At 41.4% G+C, this 27,097-nt stretch overlaps 1 protein-coding gene across 5 annotated transcripts in view; it reads left to right on the forward strand.

Moving 5' to 3' along the window:
• Oca2 (oculocutaneous albinism II) overlaps positions 1-26,432 on the forward strand; it is a 296,926-nt gene extending 270,494 nt beyond the window's left edge. For 3 of the 5 annotated variants that reach the window (NR_157030.1, NR_157031.1, NM_021879.3), the window contains one exon: positions 25,859-26,432. Coding sequence is in view for 3 of the 5 variants with exons in the window: in NM_021879.3 (NP_068679.1) it covers positions 25,859-25,943 (85 nt within the window). In the remaining 2 variants the exon portion in view is untranslated. The remainder of the gene's footprint in view (positions 1-25,858) is intronic. The other 2 variants (XM_006540700.1, XM_006540699.1) reach the window with 1 other exon arrangement.
• The last annotated feature ends 665 nt before the right edge of the window (positions 26,433-27,097 follow it).

Here is a 27,097-nt window from a genome sequence, read left to right on the forward strand (position 1 = left end):
AGTATGTATCCTAGAATTAAACACCAAAGCTATATATCAGAACACGTGTGGATTGGGTCCGGTAATCCTGACTAGGTATGATGAAGAGAAGACATACACAGTACACATGCAGGAAAGCTGGGGTCAGATGGGGTTTCTGTTACCTGTTGAGGTGGCAACCTAGAAACTCAGCACTTTTCTTAGGCTACAGCACAGGAGAAGGGATTATCTGGTCTTTGTAGGAGGTATCTATAAACCAGCAGCCTCAGAATATAAATATCTGAGAGATTAATTTTAGTCCAGTGGTTGAGAATGTAATCAGAATGTGTGAGTTATTGATTTCATCTCTAGTACAGCAGAGACAGGAGAGAGAGAGAGAGAGAGAGAGAGAGAGAGAGAGAGAGACAGAGACAGAGACAGAGACAGACAGAGACAGACAGAGAGACAGAGATAGCACTAGTAGAATTAATAAATATATTTTTATAAATAGAATTTACAGGTATAGTCACACAAACTGTAATGTGCACCATTCCATATATATTTACCAACTACTAGATTAGAAAGTACCCTATTTTGCATGTCCTTCTGTCTTTTAGCAGCAAATATAGGCACATTGGGCTCAGAGAGGTTGGTGTCATGCCACCCAGAATTCACTAGTCACACACCAAGGCTTTGATATGTTGGCCTTGAGGGTGGGCAGACACTTGATCTTGTCCTAAGATGCACGGTGGCACCATAACCTCCACTGAGTCCTTGAAGCCACACTTAGGAATGAAATGAAGCCTTATGTATTTTAGCCATTTTTAATTGAAGTAAAATATACAGACTGCTTTATAGCACTGGTTTGATGTGCACTTTCTTTTTAATTTAAAAGAGAATTTAAAAGCTTACTCATTCAGTGGAATCTACTAGAATTTGGATTTTGATCCATGGTTAGTGATTCTTTGTCTAAGTCTTGCATGATGCTGAACATGGGGTGTAAGTTGAGGATTCCATGTAGAGCACTTCCATTGAAATCTGGCTTGTGTCAGCCCCCGTGCCAGCAATGAGAACATGCATAATGCTCACTCAGATCTTGGCTTTGTATTATCCTTTCTCACTGTGAGTGTCTTGTAAGGCCATGCAAGTGAGGGCAGAAGGGATTTGAGAGGATTGGAACAGAGAGAAAAACAGTGTTTTTGTGATTAAGGAAGGGTAGGTTTTGTGGTATATATTGTCCAAGAGAAGATGCCAGTAAAAAGAGCAGCACTGCAGGTAGGAGAGAAGGCAGCATTTGGTAGAAAGTTCTAGAAGGAGGAAAAGGACGATGCCATCCAAACTAAGTTTAGCACATAGAAGAAGGAAGAAATGAAGACATAACATTAAAGCAGCTTGCTGGGGGGGGGGGGGGGGGGGAGGGGGTTAAGCAAAGTTGCTCCTGTTTAACGTGGATAATAAAAACACTCTCCAAAAAATCTGAAGAAAACCAGATCACATTCTGAAGTTTGAAGAAAAGCATATGGGAAGGAGCTAGTTGCTCCTAGAAGGTATTGAGCAGAACTCAGTATGGTGCGTAGACATGAAGCCAAGTGTGTATTGGTCCTGGCCCTTGTGTTCCTGCAGAGTGGGGATGTGCACAGTGGGGTACTTAGAAGATAAATATGGGGCTGGGGAGGCGACCTAAGCCACAGCAGCAGCGGTCGCCATCTTGGTCCGGGACCCGCCGAACTTAGGAAATTAGTCTGAACAGGTGAGAGGGTGCGCCAGAGAACCTGACAGCTCCTGGAACAGGCGGAGGCACAGAGGCGCTGAGGCAGCACCCTTTGTGGGCCGGGGACAGCCAGCCACCGTCCGGACCGGAGGACAGGTGCCCGCCCGGCTGGGGAGGCGACCTAAGCCACAGCAGCAGCGGTCGCCATCTTGGTCCGGGACCCGCCGAACTTAGGAAATTAGTCTGAACAGGTGAGAGTCTGTACCACCTGGGAACTGCCAAAGCAACACAGTGTCTGAGAAAGGTCCTGTTTTGGGCCTTCTTCTTCGGCCAGGAGGAGGTCCAAATACAAGATATCTGCGCACCTTCCCTGTAAGAGAGCTTGCCAGCAGAGAGTGCTCTGAGCACTGAAACTCAGAGGAGAGAATCTGTCTCCCAGGTCTGCTGATAGACGGTAACAGAATCACCAGAAGAACAATCTCTAAACAGAGTCAACTATAACTACTAACTCCAGAGATTACCAGATGGCGAAAGGTAAACGGAGGAATCTTACTAACAGGAACCAAGACCACTCACCATCACCAGAACCCAGCACACCCACTTCGCCCAGTCCAGGGAACCCCAACACACCTGAGAACCTAGACCTAGATTTAAAAGCATATCTCATGATGATGGTAGAGGACATCAAGAAGGACTTTAATAAATCACTTAAAGAAATACAGGAGAACACTGCTAAAGAGTTACAAGTCCTTAAAGAAAAACAGGAAAACACAATCAAACAGGTAGAAGTCCTTACAGAAAAAGAGGAAAAAACATACAAACAGGTGATGGAAATGAACAAAACCATACTAGACCTAAAAAGGGAAGTAGACACAATAAAGAAAACTCAAAGCGAGGCAACACTAGAGATAGAAACCCTAGGAAAGAAATCTGGAACCATAGATTTGAGCATCAGCAACAGAATACAAGAGATGGAAGAGAGAATCTCAGGTGCAGAAGATTCCATAGAGAACATCGGCACAACAATCAAAGAAAATGGAAAATGCAAAAAGATCCTAACTCAAAATATCCAGGAAATCCAGGACACAATAAGAAGACCAAACGTACGGATAATAGGAGTGGATGAGAATGAAGATTTTCAACTCAAAGGTCCAGCAAACATCTTCAACAAAATTATTGAAGAAAACTTCCCAAATCTAAAGAATGAGATGCATATGAACATACAAGAAGCCTACAGAACTCCAAATAGACTGGACCAGAAAAGAAATTCCTCCCGACACATAATAATCAGAACATCAAATGCACTAAATAAAGATAGAATACTAAAAGCAGTAAGGGAAAAAGGTCAAGTAACATATAAAGGCAAGCCTATCAGAATTACACCAGATTTTTCACCAGAGACTATGAAAGCCAGAAGAGCCTGGACAGATGTTATACAGACACTAAGAGAACACAAACTGCAGCCCAGGCTACTATACCCAGCCAAACTCTCAATTATCATAGAGGGAGAAACCAAAGTATTCCACGACAAAACCAAATTCACGCATTATCTCTCCACGAATCCAGCCCTTCAAAGGATAATAACAGAAAAAAACCAATACAAGAACGGGAACAACGCCCTAGAAAAAACAAGAAGGTAATCCCTCAACAAACCTAAAAGAAGACAGCCACAAGAACAGAATGCCACCTTTAACAACTAAAATAACAGGAAGCAACAATTACTTTTCCTTAATATCTCTTAACATCAATGGTCTCAACTCGCCAATAAAAAGACATAGACTAACAAACTGGCTACACAAACAAGACCCAACATTTTGCTGCTTACAGGAAACTCATCTCAGAGAAAAAGATAGACACTACCTCAGAATGAAAGGCTGGAAAACAATTTTCCAAGCAAATGGTATGAAGAAACAAGCAGGAGTAGCCATCCTAATATCTGATAAGATTGACTTCCAACCCAAAGTCATCAAAAAAGACAAGGAGGGACACTTCATTCTCATCAAAGGTAAAATCCTCCAAGAGGAACTCTCAATTCTGAATATCTATGCTCCAAATACAAGAGCAGCCACATTCACTAAAGAAACTTTAGTAAAGCTCAAAGCACACATTGCGCCTCACACAATAATAGTGGGAGACTTCAACACACCACTTTCACCAATGGACAGATCATGGAAACAGAAACTAAACAGGGACACACTGAAACTAACAGAAGTGATGAAACAAATGGATCTGACAGATATCTACAGAACATTTTATCCTAAAACAAAAGGATATACCTTCTTCTCAGCACCTCATGGTACCTTCTCCAAAATTGACCACATAATAGGTCACAAATCAGGCCTCAACAGATTCAAAAATATTGAAATTGTCCCATGTATCCTATCAGATCACCATGCACTAAGGCTGATCTTCAATAACAAAATAAATAACAGAAAGCCAACATTCACATGGAAACTGAACAACACTCTTCTCAATGATACCTTGGTCAAGGAAGGAATAAAGAAAGAAATTAAAGACTTTTTAGAGTTTAATGAAAATGAAGCCACAACGTACCCAAACCTTTGGGACACAATGAAAGCATTTCTAAGAGGGAAACTCATATCTATGAGTGCCTTCAAGAAAAAACACGAGAGAGCACATACTAGCAGCTTGACAACACATCTAAAAGCTCTAGAAAAAAAGGAAGCAAATTCACCCAAGAGGAGTAGACGGCAGGAAATAATCAAACTCAGGGGTGAAATCAACCAAGTGGAAACAAGAAGAACTATTCAAAGAATTAACCAAACGAGGAGTTGGTTCTTTGAGAAAATCAACAAGATAGATAAACCCTTAGCTACACTCACTAAAGGGCACAGGGACAAAATCCTAATTAACAAAATCAGAAATGAAAAGGGAGACATAACAACAGATCCTGAAGAAATCCAAAACACCATCAGATCCTTCTACAAAAGGCTATACTCAACAAAACTGGAAAACCTGGACGAAATGGACAAATTTCTGGACAGATACCAGGTACCAAAGTTGAATCAGGATCAAGTTGACCTTCTAAACAGTCCCATATCCCCTAAAGAAATAGAAGCAGTTATTAATAGTCTCCCAGCCAAAAAAAGCCCAGGACCAGACGGGTTTAGTGCAGAGTTCTATCAGACCTTCAAAGAAGATCTAACTCCAGTTCTGCACAAACTTTTTCACAAGATAGAAGTAGAAGGTATTCTACCCAACTCATTTTATGAAGCCACTATTACTCTGATACCTAAACCACAGAAAGATCCAACAAAGATAGAGAACTTCAGACCAATTTCTCTTATGAACATCGATGCAAAAATCCTTAATAAAATTCTCGCTAACCGAATCCAAGAACACATTAAAGCCATCATCCATCCTGACCAAGTAGGTTTTATTCCAGGGATGCAGGGATGGTTTAATATACGAAAATCCATCAATGTAATCCATTATATAAACAAACTCAAAGACAAAAACCACATGATCATCTCGTTAGATGCAGAAAAAGCATTTGACAAGATCCAACACCCATTCATGATAAAAGTTCTGGAAAGATCAGGAATTCAAGGCCAATACCTAAACATGATAAAAGCAATCTACAGCAAACCAGTAGCCAACATCAAAGTAAATGGAGAGAAGCTGGAAGCAATCCCACTAAAATCAGGGACTAGACAAGGCTGCCCACTTTCTCCCTACCTTTTCAACATAGTACTTGAAGTATTAGCCAGAGCAATTCGACAACAAAAGGAGATCAAGGGGATACAAATTGGAAAAGAGGAAGTCAAAATATCACTTTTTGCAGATGATATGATAGTATATATAAGTGACCCTAAAAATTCCAACAGAGAACTCCTAAACCTGATAAACAGCTTCGGTGAAGTAGCTGGATATAAAATTAACTCAAACAAGTCAATGGCCTTTCTCTACACAAAGAATAAACAGGCTGAGTAAGAAATTAGGGAAACAACACCCTTCTCAATAGCCACAAATAATATAAAATATCTCGGCGTGACTCTAACGAAGGAAGTGAAAGATCTGTATGATAAAAACTTCAAGTCCCTGAAGAAAGAAATTAAAGAAGATCTCAGAAGATGGAAAGATCTCCCATGCTCATGGATTGGCAGGACCAACATTGTAAAAATGGCTATCTTGCCAAAAGCAATCTACAGATTCAATGCAATCCCCATTAAAATTCCAACTCAATTCTTCAACGAATTAGAAGGAGCAATTTGCAAATTCATCTGGAATAACAAAAAACCGAGGATAGCAAAAACTCTTCTCAAGGATAAAAGAACCTCTGGTGGAATCACCATGCCTGACCTAAAGCTTTACTACAGAGCAATTGTGATAAAAACTGCATGGTACTGGTATAGAGACAGACAAGTGGACCAATGGAATAGAATTGAAGACCCAGAAATGAACCCACACACCTATGGTCACTTGATCTTCGACAAGGGAGCCAAAACCATCCAGTGGAAGAAAGACAGCATTTTCAACAATTGGTGCTGGCACAACTGGTTGTTATCATGTAGAAGAAAGCGAATCGATCCATACTTATCTCCTTGTACTAAGGTCAAATCTAAGTGGATCAAGGAACTTCACATAAAACCAGAGACACTGAAACTTATAGAGGAGAAAGTGGGGAAAAGCCTTGAAGATATGGGCACAGGGGAAAAATTCCTGAACAGAACAGCAATGGCTTGTGCTGTAAGATCGAGAATTGACAAATGGGACCTAATGAAACTCCAAAGTTTCTGCAAGGCAAAAGACACTGTCTATAAGACAAAAAGACCACCAACAGACTGGGAAAGGATCTTTACCTATCCTAAATCAGATAGGGGACTAATATCCAACATATATAAAGAACTCAAGAAGGTGGACCTCAGAAAATCAAATAACCCCCTTAAAAAATGGGGCACAGAACTGAACAAAGAATTCTCACCTGAGGAATACCGAATGGCAGAGAAGCACCTGAAAAAATGTTCAACATCCTTAATCATCAGGGAAATGCAAATCAAAACAACCCTGAGATTCCACCTCACACCAGTGAGAATGGCTAAGATCAAAAATTCAGGTGACAGCAGATGCTGGCGAGGATGTGGAGAAAGAGGAACACTCCTCCATTGTTGGTGGGATTGCAGGCTTGTACAACCACTCTGGAAATCAGTCTGGCGGTTCCTCAGAAAATTGGACATAGTACTACCGGAGGATCCAGCAATACCTCTCCTGGGCATATATCCAGAAGAAGCCCCAACTGGTAAGAAGGACACATGCTCCACTATGTTCATAGCAGCCTTATTTATAATAGCCAGAAACTGGAAAGAACCCAGATGCCCCTCAACAGAGGAATGGATACAGAAAATGTGGTACATCTACACAATGGAGTACTACTCAGCTATTAAAAAGAATGAATTTATGAAATTCCTAGCCAAATGGATGGACCTGGAGAGCATCATCCTGAGTGAGGTAACACAATCACAAAGGAACTCACACAATATGTACTCACTGATAAGTGGATACTAGCCCAAAACCTAGGATACCCACGATATAAGATACAATTTCCTAAACACATGAAACTCAAGAAAAATGAAGACTGAAGTGTGGACACTATGCCCCTCCTTAGAAGTGGGAACAAAACACCCATGGAAGGAGTTACAGAAACAAAGTATGGAGCTGAGATGAAAGGATGGACCATGTAGAGACTGCCATATCCAGGGATCCACCCCATAATCAGCTTCCAAATGCTGACACCATTGCATACACTAGCAAGATTTTACTGAAAGGACCCAGATGTAGCTGTCTCTTGTGAGACTATGCCGGGGCCTAGCAAACACAGAAGTGGATGCTCACAGTCAGCTAATGGATGGATCACAGGGCTCCCAATGGAGGAGCTAGAGAAAGTACCCAAGGAGCTAAAGGGATCTTCAACCCTATAGGTGGAACAACATTATGAACTAACCAGTACCCCTGAGCTCTTGACTCTAGCTGCATATGTATCAAAAGATGGCCTAGTCGGCCATCACTGGAAAGAGAGGCCCATTGGACACGCAGACTTTGTGTGCCCCGGTACAGGGGAACGCCAGGGCCAAAGGGGGGGAGTGGGTGGGTAGGGGAGTGGGGGTGGGTGGGTAAGGGGGACTTTTGGTATAGCATTGGAAATGTAAATGAGCTAAATACCTAATAAAAAATGGAAAAAAAAAAAAAAAAAAAAAGAAGATAAATATGCCCTCCAACATACAGGGGCCGTTTAAGGAGTCCTAGTACAAAATAAGAGGGATGTTTATGCTGATTGTAGTCAGGTTCCACAGAAGGAAGGGGAGAGAGTCCTAGTCCGGGTGATAAACAAGAGACCTGTAACTGACCAAGTGATGAGGCAGAGGGTACAACCCCATCCTTATACATACATGTGCTCACATTCATGTGCTCACATTCATGTGCTTGGACACACACCAAACACACACACACACACACACACACACACACACACACACACACACCACACACATTGTGGGATGAGGTGCATAGTGCAGGTGTGCAGTGAGAAAGTGAGGAAAGCCCCCCCCCCTTTTTTTTCTGCCCCAGAAAGACCAGGTCATGAAGTATTCTCAATTTCCTCTTCCTCTTCCACTTTCTTCTCACGATGATAGATCCATCCATAAAATTAAATGCATGGAAAAAAGAAAAAGAAGTAAAGGCCACCCAGATGGCATGTCCTGGGATGGAACAAAGTTAAATATTAGAATTTCAGCTTTGAGTGTCTTTCACTCTCTAATTCTGTCTGCATGAAAAAGAAAAGAAACAGAAGGAAAGAAACATGACTGCTCCTAGGGGTGGTGAAGGCAAATGTTCATTATAGATATGTGGGGGAGCATAGCCAGAGAAGAGACCAGAGTATATATGACCCTGAGATGGAGCATGTGGGGAGAGAGGGAGAGGATCAGAGAAGGGCAGTGGGGAATCAGGGAGAACCTAGCAGATAGTCTCCTTTGATATGTTAAATAGGCATTGTCCTTCACCTTTGTCCTCCTTTGAAACCTAACAAAGCCCTCTTTACTTTGAGGAATTACTCACTACACTAAGGTCTAAGATGTCTGTACTGGCTCTTAGCCTCTGGCTGATGCTGGAGTCCAGTTACGGTGCTCTGGGTTAGGGAGCTGCTACTGACCACCAAAGCTACTTCCTTGCCCTGAAAGCACTCTCTGCTTTCTGAAATCCTTTGGGCTCTCTCCCATCCGGTGCACCTGCATTTCTAGTGGAAACACAATGATGGGGTTTTATCTGTAGGGGATGGGAGGCCCTCCAGCCATCACTCATGAAACAGATTGAGGATAAACTCCCTACCCCGAACAACCTGAGGACAGGCTATGGTACTGAAGGTCTGATCTCAAGGGATCCTTTGGCTACAGAAAGGTTGTAGCCTTGTGTACCTGTGATCAGCCTTCGCAGGCCTGCAGAAGGAAAAGCATTCTTGTTCTTGCTTGAAACAGCCTGTGGTACGGTGGTAGAACACATCCATGTAGGAAACCCTGGGTTCATCTCTGGCATGGGCTAGAGGAAAGAGAAACAGGATCATCTTTGCTGAAGGGCAACATCAACTGTCCTTTTTTTTTTAAATTGTAGACAAGCTGCCTTTTGGAAAAGAAACAATAGACTGCTTCAGTCTAAGCTTCAGACAGGGAGTTTTGTTAGCAACGATTTTCTGTTGAATACAGGCCTGTGTAAAACATCTCCTCCCTGCCCTTTCCTTCCCAGCTGCCTAGAAGCCACAACATGCCATTCAGATAGTTTTCTTTTAGCTTAAAACTAAATAGTACATGCAATGTACTTCTGTCTCAGCCTTCATTTGACATTTTGCATCATGATTTGCACTTTGACATTCAAGTATTTTTTTTTTTTTTTTTTTTTTTTTTTGGTCTGGAGTAAGGCAGTGTGGTGGCTTCGGCCAGACGAGTTTGAAAAGAGCCCCGCGGAGAAAGGAAAACATAAAGTCCTACTGATGGCTGAGCAAATAAATGTTCTTTTCCTAAGGCCTTTGATAGAGAGGTGTCACCTTCGGAAAGCCTCGGGGAGCAAGATAAATGAATCTGCTGGGAATGTGAAGATCCTGGGGAGCTTGGAGCATCATGGACTCTATTATGTTGGTGTATTCCCAGCAGGAACAGGAAGTCATTACTTTTGGCTCCCGGCTGGGGAAGGGTGTGAATCTCTGAGACACCACCGGAGCTCCCTCCCTTGAAAGGACAGGAAAAAGCACCAGCCACACCAGCCACAGGCAGCCTTTGAAGCATCCCAGGAGGAGCTGCCTGCAGGCTAGAGAAAGCTCTGAGGAAACAGCTCTGCTACCTTTAGACTACGGTTGATCAAGGAGCCTGACAAATATTAGCAGAAGGAATTTGTTTTTCCTGGCCGGCTAAACCTGGCAAGGTTGCCACGCCCCCTAGCAAATAGGTATCTATGCCTCACACCTGTTTCAGGTCCCAGCCACCACCACCACCACCACCACCCCACCCCCACCCCCACCCCCACTCCACCCCCCCACCCCCCCACCCCCCCACCCCCCACCCCCCACCCCCCCACCCCCTGCAAAAATGTTACTCATCAGAGTCTGAAAGTTGCATCTGGCCCAGTGCTTCCCAAGACCAGTGTCTTGGGAGAGGGCTCCGCTGGCGTCCTGACATGCAGCAAGACCAGACAGATGTGCGGGATGAAGGACTCTACACAGATTCCAAAGATGTAGAAGAAAAATGATGTAAACCATTTCACTGAACTTTTATGTTGAGTATGGCAAAATTTCCCAAGAAACAAGTGTTGAGCCAGGTTTGGCCTTGGGTGTGGCGGAGTTTGGCTGCTGGTCTGGGAGACATATACTACAGTCATAAAAACCTACCACTGTGCAACGTTTTGGGTTAAGGGCTTCTAGGTTCTCACTTTGTGAGTAATTATGTTTGCATGCACGATTCTTTGTTGTCATATCCTAACCAATTAGCAGTGGGTGAGGCTAGGATCTGAACATGAGAGCCAAACAGGAACAAAGTGCAATGACACACCTGTATAAAATGACACATTGGAATTTTCCATGATAACCCACACCACTAATAGGAGAGATTATAGCTGATATTTGGCCTTCTTTCCCTGCTACACATTTCTTCCTCTCTGCACCTCACTCTATGCCTCTTTTCCCACTAGCTGGGTTCCTTCCTTGGGACTCTTTGGTCATACTGGCTGAGAAAATTCCACCCTGTATATATACATTTTCTTTATCCATTCCTCCGATGTTGGTTATCTTCCTTTGGCTACAGGGCTGAGCCCTTTGAACAGTGTTTCACTCTTGATGTGCAAGTATCTTTGCCATGTGTTTATTTAGTTTCCCTTGGTTAAATACAAAGGAGTGGGGGCGTGGCTAGGGATTATGGTAGATTTATCATAGTGTTTTGTAAGATCTTCACACTGATTTCCATAGTAGTAGTGGGACTAGTTTATGTCCCCACCAGCAGTGTTTAACAGGTCTCCCTTTTGTTTACATCCTCACCAGCATTTGCTCTTCTCTTAGTGACTGTCCTTCTGACCAGGTGAGATCAAATTTCATTGTGGTTTTGTTGTGAAATTCTCCTATAGCCAGTGATGTTAAGCATTTTCTGTATGATTATTGGCCATTTGTATTTTGCCTTTTTAGAATTTTCCATTTTATTAGCCCATTGATTGGCTGGGTCGTTAATTTCTTTTAGTTTAAAATTTTAAAGGTTCTTTAGATGTCAGTGCTCTTTCAGACTTACAGCTGGCGAAGATTTTTCCCACATTCTGCAAGCTGTCTCTTCATTTAATTAGCTGTTGCATTTACTACGCAGAGCTTTTTTATTTCACCAGGTGTCACTGGTAGTTGCTTTTCTGGTTGGTGTGACCATATTCTTGACAAGAAGCAACTCAAGTGAGGAAATATTGACTTCAGTTTAGGCAGGGATGCTGTCTGTCATGGCAGGAAAGGCATGGTGGCAGGAATATGAGGTCACACTGAGTCTGTAACCTGGAAGTGACATCAAGCTATAAAACTTCAAGAGCCACTCATTGTGACCCACTTCCTCCAGCAAAACCCTACCTCATAAAGGTTCCCCACCTTTCCAAAATAGAGCTACAAGCCAAGGAGGACAGTGTACCACTCAGATCACCACAGTCCATATTGTAAACTCTTGGCATTGTTTTCCAAGTAACTGGAACTCTATTAAGAAAGTTTTTGTCAGGCTGGAGAGATGGCTCAGCCGTTAAAGGCTAGGCTCACCACCAAGAATATAAGAAAGTCCTTGCCGATGCTTAGTATGGGAATGCTTTCCTTTAACACTTTCAATGTTTTAAGTCTTATACTAAGGTCTTTGATCCAATTGGAGTTGATTTAGTAAAGGGTAAATAAAAGTGGAGGGTACGGATTTCATTCTTCTGTATTTTGATATTCAGTTTCTACAGGACATTGTCTTTCTACAATGTATATTTTTAACATTGTCGTCAAAAATTAGGTGAAGGTAGCTGTGAGGGTTTTAATTTAAGTCAACTATTCTGCTGCAACTTCAAACACACATAGAAACATCATTTACCATGATCAAATTGTCTTCATTACACTGGTGCATAGGATGGTTTAACACACATAAATCAATAAGTATAATTAATTACTTTGTGTAGAAATCACAGGAGCATCTCAATAAATGCAGAAATGGCTTTGACATCACCTCATGATCAAAATAATGGAAAGGTTAGGGATGAAGAGAGCGTACCTCAACATAATAAAGGCTATGTATGACACACCTGTGGTAACTGGAGAATAACCAAAAGCATTGTCACAAAGACAAGGCACAAGAAATGGGATCCACTCTCTCCACTTTGATTTGTTTGTTTGTTTACTTTTGGGTGCTTTGGTGTTTTGACTGCATGCATGTCTGTGTCAGATCCCTGGGAGCAGGAATTACAGATAGCTGTGAGGGTGCTGGAATTGAACCTGGATCGTCCAAAAGAGCAGACCCACTCTTTCCACTCTTATTCAATATAGTATTTGATGTCTTAGCTAGAGGAGTACCACAAGCAAAAGATACAAAAGGTATACAAATAAGAAGGAAAGACAGCTGCAGTCTCTAATTGCAGATGATATGATAATATGCATGAGAAACCCTAAAGACTATGTGAGAAAACTTAGCTCTTAACAGTTTTAGCAAAGTGACAATATACAAAATTATCATATAAAAACCCCTAGCCTTTTTATTTACTAAGACCAAATGTATTGACAAGCCAGAAGTATATCTGTTTTGTGATTGCCTATGAAAAAATTACTATGCTATAAATTGAAACAGAGGTGAAGAAGAGCTACAATGTAAGTTTTAAAACATTGAAGAAGACAGGGAAGACTGAAAGAATGCTGGCTAGTCTTGTGAGAACTTGACACAAGAGAGAGTTATCGGAAAGTTGGGAACCTCAATTGAGAAAATTCCTGCATAAAATCCACCTGTAAGGCATTTTCATAATTGGTGATTGACAAGGGAGGGGCCAGCCTATTGTTAGTGGTGTCATCCCTGGGCCGTAGATCCTGGGTTCTATAAGAAAGCAGGCTGAGCAAGCCATGATGAGCAGCAGCACCTTTCCATGACTTCTTTATCAGCTCCTGCCTCCACGATGAGGCCCTGTTTGAGCTCCTGCACTGACTTCCTTCATTGCTGAACAATGCTATGGAAATGTAAGCTGAATAAACCCTCTCCTCCCTAAGTTTCTTTGGTTGTGGTGATTTACCACAGCAATAGTAACACTAAGATAGTGAGTGCTCATGAACTGAGAAAATAAATACTTTTAAAATGGCTTTCTTACCAAAAGGAGATATTTAATATAATCCCTGTCAAAATTCCAATGTCATTTGTCATAGAAATAGAAAAAATAAAATGAAATTCAAGTGGATACATAAAAGAACGCAGAGAGCCAAAGAAATTTTGAGCAAGCAGAATATGTTGAAGGGATCAGTGGATTTGATTGCAGTCTATACTGTAGAACCATTGTGACAAACAGTACCACCACTACACACTTAAGAGTCTTTGGGATGATCTCAACTGATATAGAGCTTTTAATTTCAATTTCCATATATACATTGGTCATACATAGAAAAATTATGTGATTTTTGTATTGTTTCTCTGAATTCATTGTTTCCTGGTTATTTTTATGAGTTGATTTTGTTTGTTCTTTGGTTTTCTGTAGATTTCATGAGATTTTTCTGAGTTATTACATTATCTGCGAATAAGGAAAATCTTATTCCTGCTGTTTTCATCTTTTAAGAAATATTTTATTTAAAACAGATGCAATTTTATTCAAAACATGCAATATACTGTTTTTTGTTTGTTTTTACCTACCCTTAACTCCTCCTAGGTCCTCCCCACACCTCACTACTAACCCAACTTCATGTTCTGCCCCCCCATCTCTGTCTCTCTCCATTCCTCTCCTTCCTCCAAAACACAAAAACAAAAGCAACAGTCAACGCAAACAAACAAACAAACAAACAACAACAAGAACAAAACCTATCTGTAGAGAAAACAAAACAAAAAGCCACAAAAAACTGCAGAGTCCCATTTGTATTGGCAGGTTCTTCTTTGTACTTTGCCATGGTAGTTAGATTGGCTGTGGCTTTCGTACCATGTGTTGACTCCCGAGTGACTTGAAAAGTTATATTTTTTTTCTCAAGCTTTCTGGAAATACATGTGTAGAACTTGTATTTTTAAATGTTGTGTGGAACTCACCAATTAAACTATCTGGCCAATGGCAGCTTCACCTTGCTTCACCCTTCCATTAGTGTGTGCAGCACGTACACAGAGTCCAGGATATGTGGTGTTTGTTCCCCAGGGTATGTGGTGTTTGTTCCCTGCTCTGCTGACTGTAGCTGCTCATGTCTGTCCTTTGTGTGCTTTGTCAGGCATTAACTGCTGTTAAGTTTCATAGATGTATTTTAAAAATCAACTCTTGGTTGCACCATGTATTTCTACTATTTTTTTTTTTTTCTGTTTTTAATTGTGTGTGTTCTCATCCTTACTTCATTCTGCTTGGTTTGGGTTTATTTTTTTTCCAGTTTTTTCTATTTCTTTAAATAAGAATCTTACATTAGAGATCTGAGATTTTAAAAACATAAACATTCAGTCCTATAAACTCTCTCTCAATTTGTGATATGAAGTATTTTTATTCATTTCTACATATTTATTTATTTTTCTCTGTAAAGTATCTTATGCTCATTGACTCTTTTAAAGCATGTTCTTTGACTACCTGGACTTTTTAAATTTTATTTTATTTTATTTTTTTACATTTCTGCTATTTAATTGTGTATGACTCCAGATTCTGTATGGTAGTGATTATTTTAAATCTTGACAAGTCTATTTTATGGCTTAGAATGTCATCTATCTTGGTAAATTCTTTGTGGATACTGAAAAAAAATGCATAGCCTGCTTTTACTGGGTAGAATGTGCCCAGTAATGTACCAGTACTGTACCAGTAATGTCTGGCTGTTGGACAATACTTTGTGCCACAGTCTTGTTTGATTTCTTGCAAGTTGTACTGTTATACATGTTCAAGTATAATGAGGGTTTGACATCCTGAAATCCATGGGCATATTTGCCATTCTCTCCTGCTGGTTTTGTTAATATTTGTCTGGTGTATTTCCAGGTCTTCTATTTGTAGAATGCTTATTTAGAACTGCTTTTGGTAGATCAGATGCTTTATCAATATGCATCATTTCCCCTTAGCCTTGTAAAGTATGACTAAAGCAGGAACCATGGGCTGTGGTGTAAGCACTGGCACGAAACATTTTGTTATATTCGGAGTGAGTTTAACTTGTCATAAGCTTTTAGTCCCAATTTCTGTGAATTCATTGCTAAATTTTCTTGCTCCAATTACAGTTTATGGGATATGAATATAGCCACACTTTTTCTCTTTGTTAATGCTTTCTCTTCTATATCCTCTTATTTTCAGTCAATCCACGCCATTTATAGTTGAAGTGAATTTCATATAGATTGAATGTAGGGCTTTTAAATGTCACTGTATAATGCATGTTTTTAATAAGCACGTTTAGTTTAGGCTTTTCGCTCCTAATGCAGTAAGTGATCGGTAGTGTTCACATGTACTATTTTATTTTTGCCTTCTGTTGATTTTCTTTGTAGTTCCTTTTTAGTTTCTTTTGCTGTCTTCTAGTGGGCTGCATGGCCTTTCTTAGAGAGCTCCCATGTGTCTTCATGCATGCTCTGTCTATACTGCCAGCAGTAGATACTCACACAATGATTGCTTCTGCTGTTTCACTGTCCTGGGGCATGTGAAAATCCAGCTTCCCTTAAGTCTCTTGGTGGTCCCATCTATGACACATTTGTCTCAAATATTCCTTTATATGCCTTGAGAATCACATCAGACAGAGTAATGATATTTTAATTTCATTTGTTTTTTTTTTTTTTAATTTGTAGTGCTGAAGATTGAATCCAAGGCCTGTGCATGCCAGACAAATTCATCCTGAGACTATTTTGTTTGATTTTTAATTGATGTAAATTTGAGCATATTTATGTGTTTATGAGTATATACATCCTGTAATGATGAAATCAAATTAATTAGCCTATCCACCATCTTAAACTTACATGGTAATGTGGTTAAACACTTAAACCACTTAAACTCCTTTCTAGCTACTTACTTTTTTTTTTTTTCTTCTTCAACCATCCAACAGCATTTGAAAACTGAAAAAAAAAAGGGATATTATGTTTATATTCCTTTGTGGTCCCTCAGTTCTTCTTGCATGGTCTCCTGATGTTTGAAGAACCCTTTCAGGAACATTCTTGTCATTTATTGCCCTTTCTGCTTTCCTTCATCCATGAATAGGATTTGTAATTGATACAGGAATGTGTGCTACTTTCTGTTGATATGCTGGTTTCTTATCTTTTTCCCTTGGTTATTTTATTTATTTACATTTCAAATGTTATCCCCCTTCCTGGTTTCCACTCTGCAAGCCCCCTATGTCATCCTCCCTCCCCCTGCTTCTACGAGGGGGCTCCTCTACCTACCCACCCACTCCTGCCTCACCACCCTAACATCCCCCTATGCTGGGGCACCAAGCCTCCACAGGACCAAGGGTCTCCCCTCCCACTGATGCCAGATAAGGCAATCCTCTGCTACATATCAATCTAGAGCCATGGATCCCTGCATGTGTAATCTTTGGTTGGTGGTTTAGTCGCTGGGAGCTCTGGGAGGTGCTGGCTTCTGATGAGAAAATCACCTTCTGCCTGTAACTAGCACCTAGAAAAGGATCCAACACTTAAGTCTTTAGAGAAGTGTTCTCAACATTCCTAATGCTTCGATCCTTTAATATCGTTCCTCATGATGTGGTGACCCCCAACTATAAACTTATTTTCATTGCTACTTCATAACTGTAATTTTGCTACTGTTATGAATTATAATGTAAATATCTGTGTTTTCCACGGGTGCCCTCCCCACCCCTGTGAAAGAGTTGTTTAACCACCAGAGGCCCAACCTGTAGGTCTTAAAATGACATTCTTTTTGGGGGTGTGAATTTCAGCTGTTATTTCTTTGAATACCCTTTTCCCCTCTTCCCTCATTTTCTTTCTGGTGACACATGCTAGCTCTTTGTCATGTGGGGCTCTGAGGGTTTGTATGTTGTAATTTTTTTAGTTTGTTTTTCTCTGGTGAATGATATTCGGTTTTCTTTTCCAGACATCTTCAAGTTTGTGAATCTTCCCTTACAAGTTCTGTTCTGACACTGTGCCCATCAGTTAGTTAGCTTTGTCTTGAAGTCCTTCCCCTTTAACTCCACTCACCAGGTCCAGCTTTGTATGGGCTGCTGCTCTTTTGAAGCTACATTTCTCCAGTTGTTTCAAGTGTTTGTAATTGCTTCCTAAGTAGTCTTTTATGATGGCCGTTTAAAATGTCTGTTGGATGCTTTCAGGGTCTGCATCACTCTAAAGGTCCCTGTTAATGTGTGCAGTTTTGTGACTAGTACCATGTCTGCATCCTATTTTAAACCTTCAGTTTGAGAAGGTCGCGACAGTGCTGGTGAGGACAGGGTAGGTGCACTTGAGTCCTACATTTTTTTGCTAGACCTGTACTCATGCTAGTGCATGTTCCTGTGGGGAATTTCCTAGTGGGGTCATTCTGCTTTCACTCAGGATCTCCAACAGGTAGAGGGCTGCATTATTTTTCTTTCCAGGCCATCCCTATTGCTCTGTTGACCTGGTGGAAGCATGGCCTGACTACATCTGGCAGATAAAAGAGCAAGTACTGCTTTCTTCTTGCAGTTGCCCTTTCTAGCCATCTGCTGGAAAGCCACAGACATCTTGCATCTAAGGAGGGGTGAAAGACCAGGCGCCTCATGCTTCTCCATCGACTCCCCAGGAAGATAATTCAGCACAGCCTGAAGAGGTAGAAATCCTAGCTCTCTCTCTCTTGCATTTGCCAAAGAGGCAGAATGAAGATTTAGTTAATAAAACGTGCCTGTTTTACAGCAGTTACTATTTGCAAGATTTCTGACTACCTATACTCCTGCCCTTTACTGTTCTTTGGCTACAGCAGGCTTTTCCTGGGGGCCTCTTTTCTTTGGGGATTCTACTGTCCATTGAGAGTTCCATGAGCCAGCTTCCCAGAAGGGTACATAGAGGATGGGGGAAGGCAACTCACTATGCTATTTTTTTTTGGGGGGGGGAGGGGTTCTCAGCTACCTTGCTGTTCAGGTTCTTTATGCCACTAGGGTTCTCCTTTATTCTAGGCTGTGCCAGGATGGGGGTGCCGACAGGAAGAAATGTATCTTCTTTATTTTGCTTCAGAACCAAAAGTCTGTTCTATACTTTTTTGAGAATAACATAATTACATTCTATTTTCCAACAGACCTGTGTGCTGTGTTGTTAGGTTTTCCCTTGTCAAAAACATTTCATGTTCCTGTCTATACTGGTTAGTTTTTATTGTCAGCTTGACACAAACTAGAGATATCTGGGAATGGAGAACTTTAATCAAAAAATTGTTCTCCACATGCTCCACTATGTTCATAGCAGCCTTATTTATAATAGCCAGAAGCTGGAAAGAATCCAGATGCCCCTCAACAGAGGAATGGATACAGAAAATGTGGTACATTTACACAATGGAGTACTACTCAGCTATTAAAAACAATGGACTTATGGAATTCTTGGACAAATGGATGTATCTGGAGGATATCATTCTTAGTGAGGTAACCCAATCACAAAAGAAGGCATTAGATGTGCACTCAGTGATAAGTGGACATTAGCCCAGAAACATAGAATACCCAAGATACAATTTGCAAAACACAAGAAAATCAAGAAGAGGGAAGACCAATGGCTGGATACTTCATTCCTCCTTAGAATAGGGAACAAAATACCCATGAAAGGAGTTACAGAGACAAAGTTTGAAGCTAAGACGAAAGGATGGACTATCCAGAGACTACCCCACTCAGGAATCCATCCCATAATCAGCCACCAAACCCAGATACTATTGCATATGCCAGAAAGATTTTGCTGAACGGACCCTGTTAGAGCTGTCTCGTATGAGGCTATGCCAGTGCCTGGCAAATACAGAAGTGGATGCTCACAGTCATCTATAAGATGGAACACAGGGCCCCCAATGGAGAAACTAGAGAAAGCACCCAAGGAGCTGAAGGGGTCTGCAACAATATGAACTAACCAGTACCCCCAGAGCTCATATCTCTAGCTGCATATGTAGCAGAAGGTGGCCTAGTTGGCCATCACTGGGAAGAGAGGCCCCTTGGTATTGCAAACTTTATATGCCCCAGTATAGGAGAATGCTAGGGCCAAGAAGTGGGAGTGGGTTGGTAGGGGAGCAGGGCGGGGGAGGGTATTGGGAACTTTCAGGATAGCATTTGAAATATATATAAAGAAAATATCTAATAAAAAATAAATAAAAAAATTAAAATATTATTCTCTTGGGTTGGCCTGGGGTACAGGACATTTTCTTAATATCTAATTGATGTGAATGGACCTGGATGAATGTGGGTGGTACCTTTCCTACACCAGTGGTTCAAATCTGTATTTTAAAAGATAGTTGAGCAAGCCAGGGGCAAACTGGCCAGTAAACAATGTTCCCCCATCGTTTCTGCTTCAGGTGCCTGCTTTTAGTTTCTTATGCATCTCTCCATGGTGGATTATAAATAACCTGTGAGATGAAATAAACCCATTCCTTCTCAAGTTATTTAGGACAGTGTTCATCACTGCATAGAGCCAACAAGAACAGAAAGAAAACAAAAATAGAAATTGAGTGGAGTATTATGCTGACAGCCCAGACTGTTGTTTGGGAGGAAGGTTGCGAAAACATTTGGAACATCAGTTTGGAAAGTTAGCAGAGCATTCAGCGCTCAGCAGGCTGTTCTATGGGAGCTTCGAAGATAACAATGTTGAGAGCAATGGAGACAATGGAAGTGTAGTTTCTGAAGTTTTACAGGGGAGCAAAGACTGTCAGGGCTGTTAATGTGGCATAGATTTGAATTAAGAACCAGTGAAAGGGGCTAAAGAGATGGCTCAGTGGTTATGAGCACTTGTTACTCTTTGATTGACAGCACCACATGATAGCTATCAACTGTCTTTGTAGCTCTAATTCCAAAGGCTCCTGTGCTCTTGTCTAGTCCTCCATGGGCACTACAGGCATGTGCTGTATGGCAACCATGCAGGCAAAGCACACATAAAAATTAAAAGTATGTATAGGATTTATAAGTGGGATTTGGAAGTGAATTGATCTTGAGCTACTGGGATAAGGAATACCATTAGTTTGCACTGAGAAATCAGCTGTCCTTCACAAGAGATCAGCATCACTGAGGTGAAATCTCAGAAGTATTGCCTCACGTTCAGCTGTGGTCTGAAAGGACCAAGGCAGCAGATCAAGCTGGCAGCAGGACTTGTATAATGTGTAAGAATGGCCACAAGAGCATAAAAACAGACACATTATCAATGGAATTGAATTGAAGACCCAGACATAAATCCACACACCCATGGACACCTGATTTTGTTGGGAAAGAAGCCAGAAATAGACAACAGAAAAAAGGACAGCATCTTCAACAAATGCTGCTGGTCTAACAGGCTGTTGCTGTACAGGAGAGTACAAATAGATCCATCCCTATCACCCTGCACAAAACTCAAGTCCAAGTGGATAAAAGACCTCAACATAAAACCAGATACACTGAACCTGATAGAATGCATTGGCACAGGAGACAACGTCCTGAACAGAAGACCAATAGCACAGGCACTGAGATAAATAATTAGTAAATGGGACCTCATGAGACTGAAAGCTTCTGTTAAGGCAAATGACACTGTCAATAGGATAAAACAGCAGCCTACAGAATGGGAAAAAGACCTTCATCACCTCCACATCTGACAGAGGTCTAATATCCAAAATATCTAAAGAACTCAAGAAACTAGACATCAACAATCTAAATAGTTCAATTAGAAAATGAGATACATATCTAAACAGAAATCTCAACAGAGGAATCTCAAATGGCCGAGAAACATTTTTAAGAAATGTTCACCATTCTTAGCCACCAGGGAAATGTAAATCAAAATGATTTTGAGACTTCATCTTATACCTATCAGAATGGCTAAGAACAAAATCAGAAGTGACAGCTTATGCTAATGAGGATGGGACAAGGGAGAACACTCCACCACTGCTGTTGGGAGTGCAAACTTATACAACCACTTTGGAAGTCAATATGACAGTTCCTCAGAAAACTGGAAATCGGTCTACCTCAAGACCTAGATATACCACTTTCGGTCATACATCCAAAGGAAGTTCTATCATACCACAGTAATACTTGCTCAACTATGTTCATAGCAGCTTTATTCATAATAGCCAGAAACTGGAAACAACCTAGATGTCCCTCAACTGACGATGGATCCAGAAAATGTGGTACATTTGCTCAATGGAGTACTACTCAGCTGTTAAAAATGGTAACATCATGAAATTTGCTGGCAAATGGATGGAATTAGAAAAAAATTTTCCTGAGTGAGGTAATCCAGACTCAGAAAGACAAATGTGCTATGCACTCACTTATAAGTGGATATTAGCTGTGAAATAAAAGACAATCATGCTACAGTACACAGACCCAGACAGGCTAAGCAAAAATGAGGCCTTAATGGGGCTAGAGGGATGCAAGGATCTTCTTGGGAAAGAGAAATGCAATAGATTTCTCAGGTAGACTGAGGTTTGGTGGGCTGGGAACAGGAGGGATCAGGTGAGAGTGGGGAATGGAGGGAGCAAATGATGGCAGAAAAGAATGAAACGGGGGCATTGCAGGGGTGAGGTGGAAATCTGGTGTTATAGAAACCCCATAGAATCTACAACAGTAACCCTAGCAAAGAGTCCTAGCAATGGGGAACAAGGAGCCATATTTCCAACCAGGCAAGGCCTCAAGGGGAAGGATTGGAACACCACCAACCCAGCCACAAAACCTTTTACCTACAGTTTGTCATGCCTTCAGGAGGTGCTGGGACAGGTGCCTAGTATAATTGGCATCAGATATACCAGAGAGACTTCATCCAGCAATTGATGGGAGTGGATACAGACTGCCACAGGCAAACATTAAATGGAGTTTGGGGGTATTCTGCAAAAGAAGAAAAAGGAAGAAATAGAGGAACCAGGGGGGTCAGGAACACACCAGGGAAGCATGGCTCACAAAATCAACTGACTGGGACTCATGGGGACTTAGAGGCAGAGGAGCCTCTATGAGTCTGACCTAGGTCCTCTACATATTTGTTATGGCTTAGTACCTTGTTGTTCAAATCCTAGCACTGGGAGCAGGGGCTGACCCTGACTCATTTGGTCTTCTCATGGAACCCTTTCCCCCTACTGGATTGCTTTGTCCAGCCTTCTTGTGATGGTACATGCCTGGTCTTAGTGTAGCTTCCTATACCATGTTTTGTTGATGTCCCTTGGATGCCTGCTTTTTTCTGAGGGGAGGCAGCGGGGGGGGGGGGTTGGATCTTGGGGAGAAAGGAGTTATGGGAGGAGAGATTTGAAGAAGATGAAGAAGGGGAAACAGCAGTCAGGATGTAATATATGAGAAAAGAATTTTTTTGAAAAATATTTTGAAGGTATGAAGGGGTCATGGAGAACAGCTAAGGCTTTCTACCAGCTGGCAGGATTGGAGTCCCTAAAGTGAGCCTAGGTGAGGCCATTGGTACAGCTCACATACAATGGAGTCTTTGGGCTATTGGAGATTCCAGGACTATGGGACAACTACCAAGGACAGTGACTGATGTGGAGTACAGTCTGACACTTGAACCTATGAAGCAAATTGTGTGTGTGCTATGTATGGCAGAGCTGGAGAAGTGGGGCCACTCAAGCCATTTGGAGCCTCAAAGATCATGAGTAGGTCCCAGATATCAGACACTGAGTTTCAGAATCTGGTTTGAAACTACCGAGTTTGGGTTATGCTTTAAAATAATTGTTTTTACATACAGGCTTTTCCTTTTTGGTATAAAACAAACAAAAAAACATGTTTAACTTATTTCTATTTTTTATAGGAGTCTACAGTTAAGAGACTTGGATTTTTAAAGAAATCCTGAACTTTTAAAGTATTGACATATTAAAAGACTGTCAGACGTTTCAAAGCTGGACAGTGTTTTATATTGTGATATTAATGTTAGTCTGAGATATTAGAGACAAACAAGAAAGAAAAGGTTATACCTTAACAGTGATGTGTTTGTGTGCCAAGTTGACAAGATGTGGGTTTTACTACTCAGTTTGACACAAACTAGAGACACTTGGGGAAAGGAAGCCTCAACTGCAGAATTACCTTTATCAGACTGAGTTGTAAGTGTGTGTGTGTGTGTGTGGGGGGCACTTTCTTGATTCCCAATTGATGTAGGGGGACCCACACCTCTGTAGGAGCAAAATCACTCAGCAGGCAAGCAGCCCTGGGCTGTATTTAAAAAAAAAAGGTATCTGAGAAAGCTAGAGGGAACAAGTAGGTAAATAGTATTCTTCCATTTGGGTTTCAGCTTAAAGCTCCTCACATGAGTTCCTGCTGTAGCTTCCCTTGCTGATAAAGTTCAGCCTGCAAGATGAAATAAACTCTTTCTCCCCAAGTTGTCTCTAGTTATACATAGTGTTTGTCACAGTACCAGAAAGAAGTTAAAATACCACGCAGGCTTTCTCTGGCTTTGTGCTCTCTTGAACCCTGTCATAGAGTATGAGTCAGATGTCTGCATGGAGAAGCAGGAGCAGTGGTTCATGTTAGTTGAGGGCTCACCTGTTCTAAAAGATTTATAGATGAGAACTCATGACTCCTCTTAATAGCCTTCATAAATAGTTGAATACCTATCCACATATCCCATATGTACCTCATCAAATGCAGAGGAAATCCATGTTGTCTGTTACCTTCTCCAGACAAGAGGTGGCCTTATCTCCCAATCCTACCTTTCAACACCCTCCCCCCCCCCCCCCGTTGATTTAAGTGAAAGAGACCTTATGAATTGATGGAAATGTGACTTCCTTTGGAGGCTATAGAATGCCCATTGCAACTTGACACAGCTGAAGGAAACATCCAGAGATTATTTTTGGATGGACAAGGATGATAGAAATTGAGCCCAGATTCTTACACATGCCAGATAAGTGCTGTACCAGAGATTTAAATAGTGGCCCTATGTAAAACTTGTGAGGAGTAGACAGAATGTATATTGTTGAAATGGACACACTGCAGTGCCCAGATTCATGGAAATGACAGAGTCTTCCCTGAATCAGGTCTAGGGAAATAGCAAATTCCCTAGTCATGTGTGGATGTTGACAGTGGGTGCAGAAAATGTAGATCCCAGATTCCTCCTCTGGGATGTTTATGTTGTGCCCTGAGTTCACAGTATACCCAGAGGAGCCCAAGAATTGCAAAGTCTGCTACAACTCACAAAAAAGTCTTTCATTTTCAAGTTCAAACTCACTGCGTGAATGCTGGCAAGTGACCCTGAGTCCAGAAAACAATGTTTATATACAGTATAGAAATAGTGTGAATATTTACAGAAAGGGGAGTAGAGGGTGGAATAGTACTGAAGTGGGAGGGGGTTTAATAGGTGTCTGTTCAAGGACTAATTTTATGGACAGTCGTAACTGTGGCCTGACCTCTGTTTACCTTTTACTTTTCCCATGGCCTCCCTTGAGCTTGTTATTTCTCTAAGGTCTCAAGGACAGGCACCTGGAGAGTTATCAGGAGTGTTGGGTGTTGGTTTTTGGAGACACAGAGGCAGTGCCATTCTAATGCTGGGGAAGGGGAGGGACTGCTGCAGGAGGAAGCAGCACAGAAACCAGCTGTCACAAGCCTCCTTTTTTAGCTGTATACAATAACAGTACCCCCCTCCCCCCATTCAGTTGTATACAGAAACCTGCCTCATGGATTTAGATGTAAAATAAACATGCCCAGATTCCAGAGAACTTCTGGTGTGTTTTCATCAGAGCACACAGCCTACCCGACCTGTAAGTGTCTCTGTGTGTCTACCCTTTCTTCATTCCCTATGGCCCCAGTTGGGCCAGTTCCAAAGCTGAGTAGATCAGAACAGCTGGCACTCAAATAGGAACACCTGACTGCAGGGAACTCACACATCAAATGAGGGAACATTCCCACGAGAAGCACAAGAATAAAGGTAAAGGGAGCGGTTCACGTGTAACTCTGGGCAATGGGTGTAAACCATAGGCCACATAGAAACTAGAGATACATAGTCATACCTTAAAACCTGGAAGGTTTTTATGATACATCAGAAAAAGGGTAAAAACATCACAGATCCATCAGTTCTTAGACCACATTTGGGAGATTACATTCTACCAAGATTAGCTGAGCCCACCTCCTTGTTCAGCTGCATACAATAAACCTGTCTCCTATATTCACATGTAAAAAATAAACACAGTTTCTGAGCCACTGCTGGTGGAACAGTCTGTGGCTTCTCTAATCCCAGTACTTCGGTATGTGTGTCTGTATGCCTGTCCTTTCTTCATTCCCTCATTGATCTACTCTGGTTTCCAGGACCTAGCCATATGAGTTATGGCAAAAGTATTTACAACCCGAATGAAAAATCAAGTTTTCCTTACGTAAAGATTCTGGGGCCACATTCTTCTGCAATACATAACATATAAAGAGTCTGCATCTCTTAGTTCTCTCTGCATACCAGAGGCCATAACTGTCTTTCTGTTTTTCAGGTTGGGCTTCCCTGTGATGCTCATGTCCTGCACCATTGGGATGTGCTATCTCCTGATTGCTCACATTGTGGTGGGATGGAATTAACAGCCAGCCAGCCATCATTTGCAGACCAAGAGAGACTTGATCAGCATCAGCATCAGCATCAGCATCAGCATCAGCATCAGCATCAGGTGGAAGGCTTCCCCACAGCACCTCCGAAGAAGAAAAGGATGAGCTCACCATGATATACATGGCAACCAATCTTTGTTCAGGTGGATGATGGGAAACTACATCTTCTCCCTGTAGACAAAAAGTGGGAAAAACAAATCAACAAGATTCCCAGAAGAAAAAATACATATATATTGAAAATATTTCTTGTAATTCTATATAAGAAATGGTGCAAATCCACCCAAACAGTTGTCCCTTTTAGTGGTCAATTCTAAGATATACAGTTTTTCTCAATGTAATCACCCTACATGTGGAAATAGCATTCAGTTTATATATCCCTTTAATATGTCTTTTTCTGGGAAGAGACAGATGAGTGTTAAGAAAAGATTTTGTGTATTTAAAAAAAATAAAGTGTCCCTTGACATATGATTTGGTAATTTATTTGCCATAGTATTTTCAATTACATCGAACTACATTTTATCCACTTTTATTCTTTTCTGTAGAGTTTTAAAATTAGTATTTAAAAGTCTAGGAGTTTGATTTGCAGAAGACCAAAAGTATCTTTTAAGTAGCATTTTTATATTAATGGCCTAGAACAGTAATTTTCCATTTTGAAAATGACACATGCTATTTACACCAACTACACTAAAGCTTGATCAATATGCTCGTCTCTGTTCTCCCTGTGAGGCTCCAGCTGTTTCAGTAACATCTCTAGGTGTGGTTCCTTTGTGTACTACCCATGTCAGACAGAAACATTGAGAGCACAGAGCCAGAGGGAGCCTGTGCCTATGCAGATGTCTCTGTGCTTCAGTTGGCATTGCCTCTGCTGTGCCTAGAGGCATTCCCTGAGTTCTCAGCTATCTATGTCTAACCACGAGACATGAGGGTGTTCATCAGGGACTTTACATGGAAGAGCTTCTTATTTAAAAAGGTTCAAGGAGCTTTGAGCACTAAAGTACAATTCAGGAGACTTTTCTAGTTCTATTTTCTATTGCTGACACTCTCAGAGTAGATGTGGCTTTCCTGCAAATCAGAGCATGTTTTTATGAAGAGGCAAAGTGCTCCCTTCCTGAAACACTGCCACTGTTTAT

This window comes from Mus musculus, chromosome 7, assembly GCF_000001635.26.
Source record: "Mus musculus strain C57BL/6J chromosome 7, GRCm38.p6 C57BL/6J".
NCBI lineage: Eukaryota > Metazoa > Chordata > Mammalia > Rodentia > Muridae > Mus > Mus musculus.